General features: G+C 38.6%; 1 protein-coding gene across 1 annotated transcript in view; it reads right to left on the bottom strand.

The window, feature by feature from the left end:
• Positions 1-15,239, bottom strand: part of AGBL2 (AGBL carboxypeptidase 2) — a 45,157-nt gene that overhangs the window by 16,190 nt on the left and 13,728 nt on the right. The window contains exons 7-12 of the mRNA XM_088146321.1: positions 12,787-13,572; positions 9,289-9,448; positions 7,635-7,761; positions 2,559-2,659; positions 1,448-1,572; positions 601-667 (exon numbers count right to left, since the gene is read on the bottom strand). Of these exons, the coding sequence (XP_088002447.1) occupies positions 601-667; positions 1,448-1,572; positions 2,559-2,659; positions 7,635-7,761; positions 9,289-9,448; positions 12,787-13,572 (1,366 nt within the window). The remainder of the gene's footprint in view (positions 1-600; positions 668-1,447; positions 1,573-2,558; positions 2,660-7,634; positions 7,762-9,288; positions 9,449-12,786; positions 13,573-15,239) is intronic.

Below are 15,239 nucleotides of genomic sequence, written 5' to 3'. Positions count from 1 at the left end.
AACGTTGGAAAGACGTTCTTCATCTTTAGCAAAGATGTTTCTTTGCTAAATTATAGAAAGTATATGATAAGACCAATGGGCTTGACTTATGGAACTCTTGGGTAAATATGGAGCGGAAGGTTGATTGCCAAATTCAGTACAAGTGATATATGATGGAAGTAAAGCATGTGAGACAATAAATGCAATGTTTAGCTAGCAGTTATAATTGAACATGGAGTAAGATAAGGATGTGTGATCTCATTGGCTGCTTAATGTATTTATCGATACATGTGTCAGGAATACTTGGGGAGATATTAGGTGTTTTGGTATGAATGCCTCTTTGCTTGAATGCAGTCAGTGCCATGTGATTGGTGAGAATCTTTATGATTTACTCCAAATGTTATATAGATTATATGGTGCAGTAACTTAAAAACTAACATATCAATGACAAAGATAGTGTTTCACAGAGGAAATGGAGTGAACAATCACATAACAATTTGAATAAATAAAAAATAATTAACAGTAATAGCAGCTACTGTGTAATAAGATTACTGACTCCCAAATTTTATATTTTTCCATTCTTCCAGTCTGATTTATTCACCCGAACTGCATAGCTCTTACCTTTTCTACCATCTTGAGCAAATGTGCAGGAGGGCCATCTGATTGGGAGCTATCAGACCCACTTGTGCTAATTAAGAGAAAAGAGAAAAGCTATTCATGTGATACACAATAACAAATATTGTGATTTTATTGCTTCTAGCAGCCTAATTTTTCTAGGAAAGTTTAAGTGAGCATTGGACATAAACAGACTTGGTGGATATGCCTAAAGCTTTAAGACATCTTCATCATCAAATCATCTGTAAGGCATAAGCCTTAAAACTAATTATGCAGTGGATGTCCCTTCCCTTAGGTTGTTTCCATGTCTTTGTGGTTATTTCTGATCTCAAGCTGCATGGGCATCTGGTGTTGTTGGAATTGGAAAGACTGCACAGATGTTTCTTAGGTGACTGAGAGAGTAATGATTAATTTTTTAAAAAATCACCATGTCTATCCATGTGGGCTCAACACTCACTAATATATTCCTGCAATGTAAGATAGCACATAAATTACAGTTCATGTGAAACTGAAAGTGCCAATGAAACGACAGTATGTGATATAGCAACTTCTCTGAAGTTATGCTGTTGAATAAGACAGTGAGTGAAGTTGCGTTGATGTTCTCAGGTAGCTGGATACATGAACAAGATATAGCCTCAAGTAGCTGCAAAGATATTAGGAACAGGACAACAGAGAGGGCCTTCAGAGATGTAGTCTTGTTTTAAGCTTACTTTTTCTGAATAAAAAAGCAAAAAATGATAGTAGTGTGATATCTCCTGACCTGGTTATATTACAGTCTTGGAGGACAGAAAAAGCCATAGGGCCCCTCACTTTTCTAAAATCCCTGGACCGAAGACTAGTAGACTTGAATTACCTGGATTCAACATCAGATAGAGAGATGTCACTCCAGGTACCTTCTATGGTTTTGCCCAACTCTGAGAGCTTCCTCTGGATTTTTTGCTTCAGTAACTCCTTAAGCTCAAGCAAGCATTGCTGAAACTGAGAGAAGAACAGAGAATTCTTAGACCATACGGAAAAGATTGTTCGGTTATTTATTTTAAACATTTCCAATTTCAGTGAGGCATAAAACAATAGAAATACTAACAAGTGAAATATAAAACAATTTGAAAAATGTACAATATATCAATCTTTATATATAATACACTTAAAAGATAAAAATAAATCCAAACTGCATCAGCAAATCACTTCGACCAGCACACACACAAAAAAAGCTGAGTGTTGGCACCAGCTGATCTTCCTTTAGGAGGGTATACCGGGATCCGTATGAAAAAAATGCTTATATTATGTAGTCTTTTCTTTGATTATCAAATTTCTCATGTGAACTAATTTACATTTCATAATATATTCATAAGCTGAAGGGCAATTGCATTTGGACTTCAGGATGCAAATAACAAGAGAAAAAGATTTCTAGTTAGCAAAATTCATATGTATACTCAAAATATTAATCTATGGTACTGGTTGGAGAACCAGTTTGGTGTAGTGGTTAACGGTACCAGCCTAGAAACCGGGAAACTGGGAGTTCTAGTCCTGCCTGCTGGGTGACCTTGGGCCAATCACTTTCTCTCAGCCTCAGGAAGGAGGCAATGGCAAACCATTTCTGAAAAACCTTGCCAAGAAAACTGCAGGGACTTGTCCAGGCAGTCTCCGAGAATTGGATACGACTGAAAGGATTAAAAAAAAAACTTGGTTGAAGTTTTGTTTATTGTTTCTTATACAGTTCAGACTCCACAAAGAAAAGGCATATGCAGTAGAGGAGCTGGCTAGATACATGTCTTCTATTGGTATTTGGACATTCTACATTCGAACTCCATGCACTGTGGCTATTTCCAGACTATATATTTTTAAAATGTGAGAAATAATAGTGGCAATATTAAAGCATGCCTCAGAAATATGGGATATTTAAAGGGTCTGGCCAATCCAACAACATACTCTGGTTCTGTTCAGCAACAACAGGAAGCTCTCACCTTGGAGCGGTCTGGATCACAAAAATCCAGTAAGGTATCACAGACGTGATAGCCTAGAGATTTGAGATCCTCAGAGGTAAAATGAGAGTTACTTTTAGTGCCTGAGAAAGACAAATACACATGTGGCTCTTCAGTCTTTAGTACAGTAAATACCTTGGTATGCAATCTAGAGAAAAAAAATCTGAAAGTCTTTCCCTTATTCATCATATTAATAATGTAATTAAGTAATTAATTAAACAAAGTTAAGCATTCTTTGCACAGTCCTTTCTTTTGTCATCAGAGCCCATTATTATTCAATGAAGGACACCCAAAGCATCAATTATAATCTTTTCTTACTTTCCTCCTTTCTCTTTTGTTTAATGCTCCCGTGAAGAGAGAATTTACTCTTCAAGCTGTACTGTCTTTCTGATCACTTGCTGTCTACAGAACTATGTTCTTTTCCATGCAGTACTAGTCAGAATTAGCTAAGATCTTCCTCCCTCACTTTGCTTTCCTCCTTAAAATTACAGAAGAAGGTACAGTTTTAGATGACCTCACTTATGCTGTTACTGCTACCAAAGCCTATTGACCTTGATAGAATGCTAAAATACCACCTAGTTCAAGGACGTGTCATTATGATTTCATAGCCAGCAAGGTTGTTTCTTCCTTTTCCAGTACTGTTCACGCTACTTAATTTGCTCTAGATTGAAATACCCTTTCCAGATGGTCTCCTTTTCCCAAGGAGATACCATTATGTTTGTGCAACTTGACGCAGTCAGCCCAAGTAATGAAACAAGGCTGGGACCGCCATGAATTTAAATGCAGGTCTAAGGTGCAAATCCTCACATCCTGTAGACTGAGTGCACAGCTGCTAAACCAAATTGCCAGACCATTAAAAAGAAGAAAAAATATATAGTGTCAAGGAGGTTGGTTTGTTCCTGGATGTTATAGTGAAGTCACAAGGCAGCAGTATTATTATTATTATTATTATTATTATTATTATTATTATTATTATTATTATTGGTTGGTCGCACAGTCAGCCAAATAGTTAGACTGGATTTGGCATTTTCATCCACCTATCGAGTCCTTCCCAAGGACCTGGGATAGTCAGTTGTTGTTTGATGGTGTTAAAGGTATCATCGCAGGATGTAAGCTGTTCCAGGTAAAGTTGCCTGTTGCAATTGATTGATGGTGATTTTGTCAATGCCGATGGTGTTCAAGTGGTGTTCCAGATGTTTTGGGATTGCACCTAAGGCGCCTATAACTATTGGTACTATCTTTGCTTTCTTTTGCCATAGTTGTTCTACTTCTATTTGCAGGTATTTATATTTTGTGATTTTCTCCAGTTCTTTCTTTATTATTCTGCTGTCTCCAAGTACTGCAATGTCCACTATCCAGAGTTTTTTGTCTTTTTTATCAACAATTGTTAAGTCTGGGGTGTTGTGTGGCAGGTGCTTGTCTGTTTGAATTCTAAAGTCCCAGAGCTTTAGCTTCTTCATCTTCTATTACTTTGTCTGCTTTGTGGTCCCACCAGCTCTTGCTTGCAGACAAATGGTGCTTCTTGCAGATATTCCAATGCACCATTGTTGCTACTTTGTCATGCTGTTGTTTGTAGTCAGTCTGTGTAATCTTTTTGCAGCAGCTAACTAGGTGGTCTACTGTTTCTTCAGCTTCTTTGCAGAATAATAATAATAGTAATAATAGTAATGGTAATAGTAATTTGAAAGCTACATACTTATCAGGCCTGCATAGGCCTCTCCAAGACTACCATAAACTTTTTTTTAACACTTTGTTTGTGTTATCAAATTTCAAGGCTGCCCGACTCCTTAACAACTCTCAGCAGCTTACAAATAAAAGCAATACACATAAGAAGAAACCCAACCAACCAGAAGAACAGAACACAAACTACAAACCAAACATAACGGAAGGGGGCTCCACAATTGTCCCCAAGGGCTGGGAGACCATAAGCTAATATAATAATTTTTCACCCTCTTTTAAAGTTACAAATAAAAAAAAAAACTCTTCTCCCCATAGCCTAACTTTTATCTATACACAGTCCAGAAATGGTCATCTTTTCAGTCCTGGTTCAGCAAAAAGTCATTAGGAGTTACCAGAAATATCAAACAAATAATTTATCCCTAATCAAATAGTCCAACTATTTTTTGCTCTTCACAATCTTAACCTTTGAATCATTCCAATGGCAGCGCAGGATTTGATCTTTCATCCATCTTTGGCATTCAAGAGGAGCCTTCAAAGCTTTCATCAGCCTACTTTGTAAAACCCATAAAGAGGCATCATCCAGGATTTCTTGTCACAGCTGCTTCATGTCCAGATCCTTTTCTTGATTTGTCTTTTGCATTCCCATTTTGGTGATCTTAATGTTGTTGTCTTCCATGCCTTCATACTCTATAATGTCTATATCAGATAAAAGTTTTTAAAAATTTTTCTCATCATCTTCTAAAAATTCATCCATTGAAATCTGTATCCTTTCTGAGATTTTAGTTATTAATATATCAGTCCAGTTATCAAAAAACTATTTAAGATAAGAAAAGGTTATAGCCGCCGTAGACATTTTACTCTTTTCTGCCTGGTCCTTTAGTTCCCTCTAGTGTCCATTTGCAAACTTCATCAAGCCTCAGTTCCTAATATGGGTTTAGTTCTGTTTCAATAGTTTCCCACGAGTATATTATTTAATTATATATTTGCCTTTCAGATCTTACAGCAAAAATAACCAATATTCCAATTCTCTCTGATCTCCTAATCAATTTAAAGCGTTCTTAAATCAAAATCCTTCTTTTTTGCTTTTTGCCAATTGTATATTATTTTAAATTCTTAAGTCTCTGTTTAAATTTTTTTTAAATCAAAGAAGGTAAAACTCACAAGTGTCAAAATAAGCTCACCATTTTGAAGGTCTCTATCCATAAAGTGGTTAAATTGGACATTTCCAAATGTGATTAGAAAGTGAGTTCAGCTGGCTTAGTGTTCTTATTAAAGGTTCCGCCACTGCTAAGAGCAAAGATATCATCTCCCTTGGCTCCTGATGCTCAAACCTGCAGAAGATTGCTGTTTTATGGTCTCCTTGCGAGGAACTGCCATTCAGAGCACACATGGGCGAACTCTTGTTCTCTCCTTCTCCAGAGAGCTTCAAAGGACAGGTCTACTTGCTGGTCTTTAGTTCTACACAGTGTCGTTGTCTCTGCTCATTTGTGGAGACATCTTCAGTCAGCCATGACTCACAGCAGAAGCTGGGTCTAGTCTCATTCAAGGCTGAGGAAACCAATCCTTCACTCAAAGAAGCCAACACCACCACATGGAGCCAACCATAGGTCACCTCCTGGGTGTTTTTCACCATCTAGGAGAGACCTGGATCTACCAAGCAGGCAGCCAAGCTTGTAGACTAGAGAACCTTGTCTAATTCCTTGGGAGTCACAGAATCAAACTTGCTCTAGATAATCCTACAAGACTTTGCCTTGGGCACCTCAACTGGATCTATCCAGTTGGAATCCAACTGAGTCACTATCTGCCAGATAGCAAGAATATTCCTCACAGCAGCCCTGCAGATGGTCCTGTGATCTGTCCATCCCCAGCAGCAACTGGGTTGCCTTAAACAGCACTGCTGGGTGGCTACAGGCAAACGGAATAAGGGCAGAGAACTCCCAAATTCTCTCAAACTATCATGAACTTTAAAAAAAACACTTCTACAAGCTATGCTCTTTGGATAATGTTTGCTTGCTTGCTTGTTAGTTTATTTATTTATGGAATTTATTTGGCTGCCCAACTAGAACACTGAGTGACTTACCCTAAACCAACCAACCAAAAAAACCTCCAAAAAACAAAACCAACAATTTCAATTAAAATCAATACAAAACCCATAGTACGTAATCAGCAACTCACAATTATTGCCCTCCTCCGAACAGGAATTCCAGTCATCCTAGCCCCAGTGCCCAAGAAAAGAGCCAGGTTTTTAGTGCCTTCTAAAAGGTAGCAGGAACAGGACCAACTGTATGTCAGGGAGGGGGGATCATTCCAAAGGGCAGGCACTGCAACAGAAAAGGCATGCCTCCTAGGTCCAATTAGGTGGCATTGCTTTAAAAAAGGAACCCAGAGTATCCACCCTGTTACAGCATGTGGGATGGGCAGATATCACTGGGGAGAGGCAGTCCTACAAATAGACTGGTTCTGTGCCATGTAGGCTTTATAGATGATCACCAGCTCCTTAACTTGCACCCAGAAGCCTATGGGAAACCAGTGAAGCTTGTTAAGTGGTATTACAAGGACATACTGAGGTACTCCCATAACTACCTAGACCGCTGCATGCTAAGACAGCTGCTTTCATACACACAGAATCTCTTACAGAGGTGTTTTGTTGTTTTCTATTTTAGTCTGGCAGAATTACTACATATGCACTTATAAACTTCTCTGTTGATTTCAACATCTGTAGCTTCTTGTTTCATCTCTATCTGACAGAGATTAGAAAAATCTCATTTCACTTTTTGTTTTGGTGAGAAAAGGTGTAAGCTGTTCGTATCACAATAGTTGCAATTATGCACAAACATTGCTTTCTTGTTGAAATGTAGTTACTTTTTCTTATAAGATTGCATATCAAAGTTTGCTATTTGTGAGATGTAATGCCACCTTGACAAAAGTGATAAAAGTTATGGGCACTTATTGTGATATCATTAATATATAACACCCGACTTTTCCTGCATTCTTCTGAGAACATTTACATACTGAATAATGTTAAAAGTTGTGTTCTTAGTGACCATATGATTTCTGGCTACACAGTCTTGACAGTAAATACCTGTTTATCCCATAGTAAGGATAAAACTATATATAGTCTCTTATCTTGCTGTCTAGTGAATTTTCAGTTTATGTTTTCATTAGTCCTAATAAACAATACTAACTTACTATACATCTCATCCTGTAAGGTATTATGACATTGTTTGTTCATCAAGGTTTCTGAAAATACCATCCTAAGAATAAATGCAACTGTACTTTTTTCATATAGAAAGCTCCATATCCCATTATCTCAATCTGGATTATCTCTAACCTTCTTTAACATATACTGCCTTGAATAGAAAAGAGTTGCACACTCACCTAGTGTCGATCCACTGAAGGTAGATTCCATAGTGTAACTATTCAGTATTCCCATTCTCCACATCACAACCCGTCCAGTTCCTTCTTTACACTTCTGAACTTGAAATTTACAGCTGTTGAAACAAAACTGAACATCCAAATTGTTCAAGTTAGAATTATTACAGTATCAGAGATATTTCTTTTTTAATGCATTGTTGGATCAGGCCAAATAAATAACTAACACTCAATAGTCCATCAGATGCATTTTTAAAAAACACTCTAGAATGCAGTTGATTGAGAGCCAGTTTGGTCTAGTGGTTAAGGCGCCAGGCTAGAAACCAGCAGACTGTGAGTTCTAGGCCTGCCTTAGGCATGAAAACCAGCTGGGTGACTTTGGGACAGTCATTCTCTCTCACAGGATTTTTGTGGTGGAGAAAATAGGAGCCAGGAGTATTAGGTATATTCACCAACTTGAGTAATATATAAAAAAGGCAGGATAAAAATATAATAATAAAAATAGTATCTCTCTAAAATTACAAACTGTGTATCTTCTAGGGATTGTTGGCACACAGTGTTAAACCATCTTGTGATCTGCTTGGATTAGCTTGATGTCAAATCAAATACAATTCTAGTTAGAAAGTCTGGGCTAGCAAATCAGTGTTTCAGAATATTATTTGTTATGCTCTAACATTGCTTCTGATTGGCTATATGAAATTCGGGCATATAGATATAGGAACATTTTTTTTAAATAAACATCTTCAAACAATATTTATACATGGCCTCTAAATAATGTGGCATTCTGAGCTGGAGGACGTCATTCTCCAGCTTCTGGCAAAGTGCACACTTCCCTTCCCACCATCTTATGCTTGGATTCTGCCTGACCTTCATCTGCAATTGTTTTCCAGTCATCATTCAGGCCCATGTACATTTTCCAAGCAAAGTGTTTTCAATTAATTCCATCTTACATTAAAAAAAGGAGAGGAAAGGTCACTACAACTTGCAATATGTGATATTCAGCATTGCTTTCTCCTATACATTGCTTTTTGAAAAGAAATCTACATATACAAAGAGGAAAGGTAGAGCGACCAAATTATATTTCCTAGAGGAACACATAATGAACACATAACGGCTTCAAAAGCATTTCCTGTGTTGACAACAGTGAAACCCATGGCTTCTTTTTTGGTTAGAGATATAGTTTTAATTTTCAGATCTGCACTAATTTACCTGGTTTCTTAGAAATAAAAAGGTTATTTTTGTTTACTTCTATTTTTATGAGTTTATATTAATATTGTTTGTTGTCTGCTTATACTGACTAATTTACATTTGTAAAATGTAAGAAAAATCAATATCTGCAACCCCCCTACAATCCTCCAGGATTGAAAAAGAAGATAAATTGCACAAATAAGTTTCTGTTCCAAATTTCACCACCAAATTAAAAGAAAAGGCTTTTACATTCATTACAAATGGCACAATAACAAAAGTACAAGTCAGAACATGTAATTTAATTAAGCAAAGAAAAAATCTGGGTATTGTAATAAGCTTTTTTGGAAAGAAAAGGTATTTTCCTATCATGAGAAGTCTGAATAAAATGATATTTGTGAAATTTGGAGACTTTATGGTGAATTAATTAATGTACTGAATTATAGTTTGCATATAAAATACACCCAGGCCCTACCTTATCAGGAATATTCTTGCTCATCATAAGAGGAAAGATTCGCTCGTGAAGTAACTGATCTTGTGCATTTTTGTTGTTACAGCCGTACATGAAGATATTGTTCTTTCGGCTATGCCCATGGATATCACAATATAGCAGAACTTCACGTTCCTCTAGGACTCTTTCAGAGAAGGGATACAACACACAAGTGAAAAAACTGAGATCCAAGAAAACATCTGAATGTCTGATTTCATATAAATAAACATATAAACAACGATACTATATTGTTTTTTTCCTGCACTTATGTGGCATAATCAAACAATTAGGAATTTGAAAATTCCCAACTGACTGATACATCTTTAGCTAGTTTTAAGTAGTTATTTAGAATAAATGGCTGGCTGATTGTAGGTTCCCTAGTAAAACTGGTACAATAGCTGTAATCCAAGACACTTCTGGCAAGAAAACAAAAGCAAAAGAATAACTTTATAAACAAGAAATAAAAGAAAAAAACACTGAGAGATTCTCTGGCACTTTTGTCGAAACTGACCAAACACAAAATGTGGATAGCCCTTAAAAACATGGGTGTACCAGGCCATTTTACCTGCTTATTGAAAAATAAGTATGATATCCAGGAAGCAACAGTTAAAACAGAAGAATATAGAGCAGCTATATGGTTCTAAATTGGGAAAGGAGTGTTCAGAGGTTGTATACTCTTACCTTATTTAGCTATATGCAGGATATATCATGAGAAATGCTAAAATTGCTGGAATCAATATCTTGATGATACCACTTAATGGCACAAGTGAGGAAGACTTAAATAATATCTTACTGAAGGTGAAAGAAGATAATGCAAAAGCTGGTCTGCTGTTGAGATTATGTCAATAAGCAGTGCTATCCCAATGTGATATAGGTAGAGAAGAAGTTTTAGTAGTAACATACTTCATCTTTCTAGGCTCAGATATCCTAGGGATGGTATGTCAGAAGCTATGGAAAAAAATAAGATGTCTACTCTTGGGAGAAGTATGTTAAATTCAGTCAGGTTTCAGGCCTGGATATAGGACGGAAACAGCATTGGTTGCACTCATGGATGATCTCTGACAGGAGCGGGATGGGGGTAGTGCATCCAACCTCGCTCTTCTTGACCTCTCAGCAGCTTTCAATGCTATCGACCATGGTATCCTTTTGGGCTGACTTAGGGAGTTGGGAGTAAGCGGCACAGTTTTGTGCTGGTTCATTTCTTTCCTCCAAGGTCAGTCCCAATTGGTGTTGATTGGGAGCAAGAGGTCCAGCCCACAGCCCCTCTGTTGTGGGGTACTGCAGGGTTCGGTACTCTCTCCACTCCTTCTTAACATCTACATGAAACCACCAGGTGAGATCATCCGCCACCATGGGATGAGGTATCCTCAATATGCAGATGATACCCAATTATACATCTCCATCCTGGGTGATTTGAATGATGCTGTGACCACCCTTTCGCAGTGCCTGGAGGCTGTGGGGGTCTGGATGGGGAACAATAGGCTTCAGCTGAACCCTGGTAAGATGGAGTGGCTGTGGATTGGAGGTTCCTCTGTATCTGGGGGTTTACCATCTTTGGTTCTCAGTGGGGTTGCACTGCCCCAGACAGACCTGGTGCATAATCTGAGAGTCCTCCTGGACTCACAACTCCTGCTCGAGAAGCAGGTGGCAGTCATGGCCAGGAGGGCCTTTGCTCAACTGTGTTGCATGCCAGTTATGCCTTCCTGGATCAGGAGGCCCTCCAGTCTGTCATTCATGCCCTGGTCATCTCTCGTTTAGACTAATGCAATGCTCTGTACATGAGGCTACCCTTGAAGAGTATCCAGAAGCTACAGCTGGTTCAAATGCAGCCACACGGGCAATCTTGGGTGCCCCAAGGATGGCACATGTAACACCTTTGCTGTGGGAGCTGCATTGGGTTCCAGTTTGTTTCCGGGTCCAATTTAAGGTGTTATCACCTTTAAAGCCCTACATGGCATGGGTCCAGGTTACCTGAGGGACCATCTCACTCGTCACATCAACCTGTCCCACCCGGTCAGGCAGAGGTGACATGTTGTGGACCCCATTAGTGAGAGAATGTCGGCTGGCAGGGCCCAGGAGGAGAGCCTTCTGTGCTGTTGCTCCCACCCTACGGAATACTCTCCCCCCAGAGGTGAGGCAGGCCCCTACCCTCCCAAGTTTCCGGAGGGAATTGAAGACTTGGCTGTGCCAACTTGTGTGGGGCAAGAAGAGATACAACTGACCCTGGGGATGGCTGGCACCTTGAAGACACTCCTTGAGTTTATTAACACCTAATTAACATCAGCCTCTGGGAAGTATTATATAGGAAGTTTGTTATTGTAGTATATTTTAATTAATTAATTTTTATCTATTTTAATTAATGTTTATTCTATTTTTGCTGTAAACTGCCCAGAGTCACTCTGTAGTGAGATAGGCAGTGACAAATCTGAAATATAAATAAATATAAATAAAATAAATATAAACAAAATATTAATGTAGGGAGGCATCACACTGCTAACAAACTTGCCTATTCTCAAGGCTATGGTCTTCCCAGTTGTAATATATGGCCGTGAAAGCTGAACCATTAGAAAGGCTGAACAAAGAAAAATTGATGTCTTTGAATTGTGGTGTTAGAGAAAGTTATTGGGACAACCATGGAGTGCAAGAAGAACAAATAATTCAATATTAGATGTAGTAAAATCAGTCTGCTCACTGGAAGCACTAATAAGGAAGCTAAAGCTTAAACATTTTGGAAAGTATAATGAGAAGGCAAGAGGCACTGGAAATCTTGATGCTTGGAAAAAATCAAAGGCAAGCAAAAAAGGAGGCTGGCAGAAGACAAGGTAGCTAGTTACAATCATTTGATGATACAAGCATGAGATTGCAAAACTCAAAGAAGCATTTCCTGAGAAATCTTGGCAAAATGGTGTTCATCAGGTCACAGTGCTGGAAATGAAAAATAATTGAACAACAACAATGCAAGTAGAGCATAGGGATGCTTGCTGGATGCTGTCCCTGACTGGTAGGTTATGTCAGCATTTCCAGAGATGCATTGAGTGTGTGGTCTTTTCTGTATTTTCTATGTCTGAATTATACCCTCCTCTTTCTTGCAGAATGTACATTGGATAAGCCAGCAATTTCACCAGACAGCAGTGGCATGTTTGAGGATCCAGTGTCAACTTCCAAAATCATTACAGTGATCTCATCAAAGTTGCCTTGGAAAATTGTTCCAAATTGAAAAGCTACTGTGGGCAGTTTTCTGTGCACACACAGCACTTTCTCAAACCCATCCCATAAAATTTCAACGTACAGTATACATTCTTCCACTTATCCCATCAGTGATTTCTCTTTCTTTCTGAATCCCAGCAGCCTGCCTCCCACATGCAATCTAAATCTGGTGTTTCTATTATTGTAAATTATTTTTTTCAGAACTGTTTTTGTACAGACACACACACAGAGTTCTTAATATATGCTGCCTTTAGAAATGTAATCTCTGTCACTTACCTCTTGATCATGGCCCGAGTGTACCAAATGCAGGGGAAAGATTCCTTTAGCTCTGTCCTATAGTTTCTGTTCAGGTCTCTTCCTGCCAATGAACAGCGATAGTTTCCCACAACTACTCCATCTGGGTTCAGCATGGGCACAACCTTGAATATGAAGAGATCTCGGAGGAGCTGAGCATCAGGGGCATCACTCAGGATAAAATCTAAGAAACCTCTCATCACCCATGAGCTATTGGTTTCCCCAGGATGGACTCTAGCACTTAGTATAATAGCTTTTTTTGCGGCAGCAGCAGCACCAATGGCACTTTTGGACGGATTGGTAATAGTGAGGAGGTACACTGTGTTTCCAGCTAGACTGTTGCACAGAGGGCGGAGTTTGCAATACTGAGAATAGAGTGGATTACTTACCAAAGTCAAAAGATACCGTTGTAGATCGGAATAGGTGTAAGGATAGAATTGAGCAAAGTAACATGTGTCATAGCTGTGAGGAAAACACACTGTCCATGTGAGGCAATAGAGGGTTTGGCCATCTTCTGTGTTGTATTTATAATACTTGATATCACTACCCATCCTCCTCCAGCCAATACCCTGAGACTGAGCATCCTTCTGAGAATACATGAGAGGCTTCATCCCCATATTGTAGAGACTTTTGGCTTTCATCAAATTAACAATTGTGAAGCGATAAGTTACATCTTTTCTAGTATTTTGTACTCTGAAGTAGTACCACTGTGTGTACTTGCTGGTATAAAGATCCGTCCGCAAAGTGAGTTCATATTCATATTCGCCTCTGAAATGCAGCAAGAAGAACAAAGATGCATTAAAAGCCAGCAGCAGCCTCTTCCTCCAGGAAGAACTAGATAGTAGCATGTCCTACAGTCTTATTTAAAGATGAAGCAGAATGATTAGTTTTGTTATGGTCTTCCTCTCTGTGAATAGAGATTTAGCGCAAGTTCAGGGGTATACACTTTCCATCAACTTGTTAATGTGGCATATGGTTTGTTCTTTGTGTGACATATGTGGCCTTGACCAGGTTCTATTTTGGGGATATGGAAGTTTTAAGAGATGAAATTAGTGCCTTACGTCTTGCTGGTCTGTAGTATTTAGGTGACATGTTTCATCTGGAAATCAAAGTGGCTTAGGAAATCTTAGCAAAGATTATTCATCCTTATTTTCTCCCATTCAGCAAGGAAAGGGATGAGTTAAATTTATATCTAAGGTGGAAAAAAAGTAAGTAAGAAGAACATTCTTAGAATGGTGCTAACAAAGACAGCTAAATGGCTCTCTCCAAGGATCATGCGGTGTTAAAGGTTTCCCTAAAAATCTGATAGGAAAGCAGTGACTTTTTGGAGTGTCCAGGTGTGAAAATACCCCTTACGTTCCACTTATAAACAGTTACATGCAAAGTTTAAGAACCACTAGTCAAAGCTGTGAATTTAAATAAATCCTGAAGTGAACAGAAGCTGATGAAACCTCTATAGTACACCTTTCTGCAAATTTGAATACTTAATATTTATGTGCAATTGTTTAGAGATAATTTTAAAGAGTGAATATGGCAGGTGAAGAAAGTTGGTCAATATTTTATAGCAACTCCTTTGGTAGAAGGAACAACTTCAAAATGTTTTCCATATCCAGATAAGGGTCTTTCTTGTCTTGTTTTTGGATTTTCCTTCACTCCTCCTTGCAGATCTGTTCTAGCTCAGAAATAGTCTCAGGTCTCCTGGCATGCACTGCATGTTCAAGATTTTCCTATGGATTTTCAATAATATTCAGCTCTGAGCCATGGAAAGACCATTCCAAAACCTTTATCTGTCTTTCCTGTAAGCATGGCTAATTTGGAGATATGTTTCAAATTATTTCCTACTAAAATAACCAGCCTCTTTTCAGCCAATTTCATTGATTGTGGGACATTACCCATGAGTTACAGTATGTTGATACTGAGTTGAATTCATTATTCCTTTCATCCCTCAATATTTCCTGTAGTGTTGACTACCAAACAACTGCAAAGCATAGTAGCCATACTTAATGGTTGACAGGGTGTTTTTATTTCACATGCTTCACCCATTCTTCTCCAAATATACCTTGTGGTTGTGGCCAACAGTTCAATTTTTGTTTCATCAATCTACTTAGTTCCAAAATATTTCAAGGATTATCTGGGATGGCAGGTTGAAGTCCTCTACCACCACAAGCCTGGGAGACTCAACCACCAACTCTGACACAGAATGGAGCAGCTCAGGCAAGGAAACTGCTAGGTAGCAGGAAGGCCAGTACAACAGCAGAAATCCCATCTGCTCCCTAGAGCCCAACTTCACAATCAGGATTTCACATCCAGTAATCTCTGGAGCAGCATCTCTGACAGCTGCAAGAGTCTCTTGGATAGTAATAACCACTTCAATACCCCTGTCTTCGGGTTGTGGTCGATGCCACACCTGAAACTCATGGACATAATTCTGAGAA

The sequence above is a fragment of the Python bivittatus genome, unplaced genomic scaffold (genome assembly GCF_059951505.1).
Source record: "Python bivittatus isolate LINGU-HERP-01145 unplaced genomic scaffold, Pbiv_v1 ctg000480_np1212, whole genome shotgun sequence".
Lineage (NCBI taxonomy): Eukaryota > Metazoa > Chordata > Lepidosauria > Squamata > Pythonidae > Python > Python bivittatus.
This window is presented reverse-complemented; position numbering and strand designations above follow the sequence as displayed.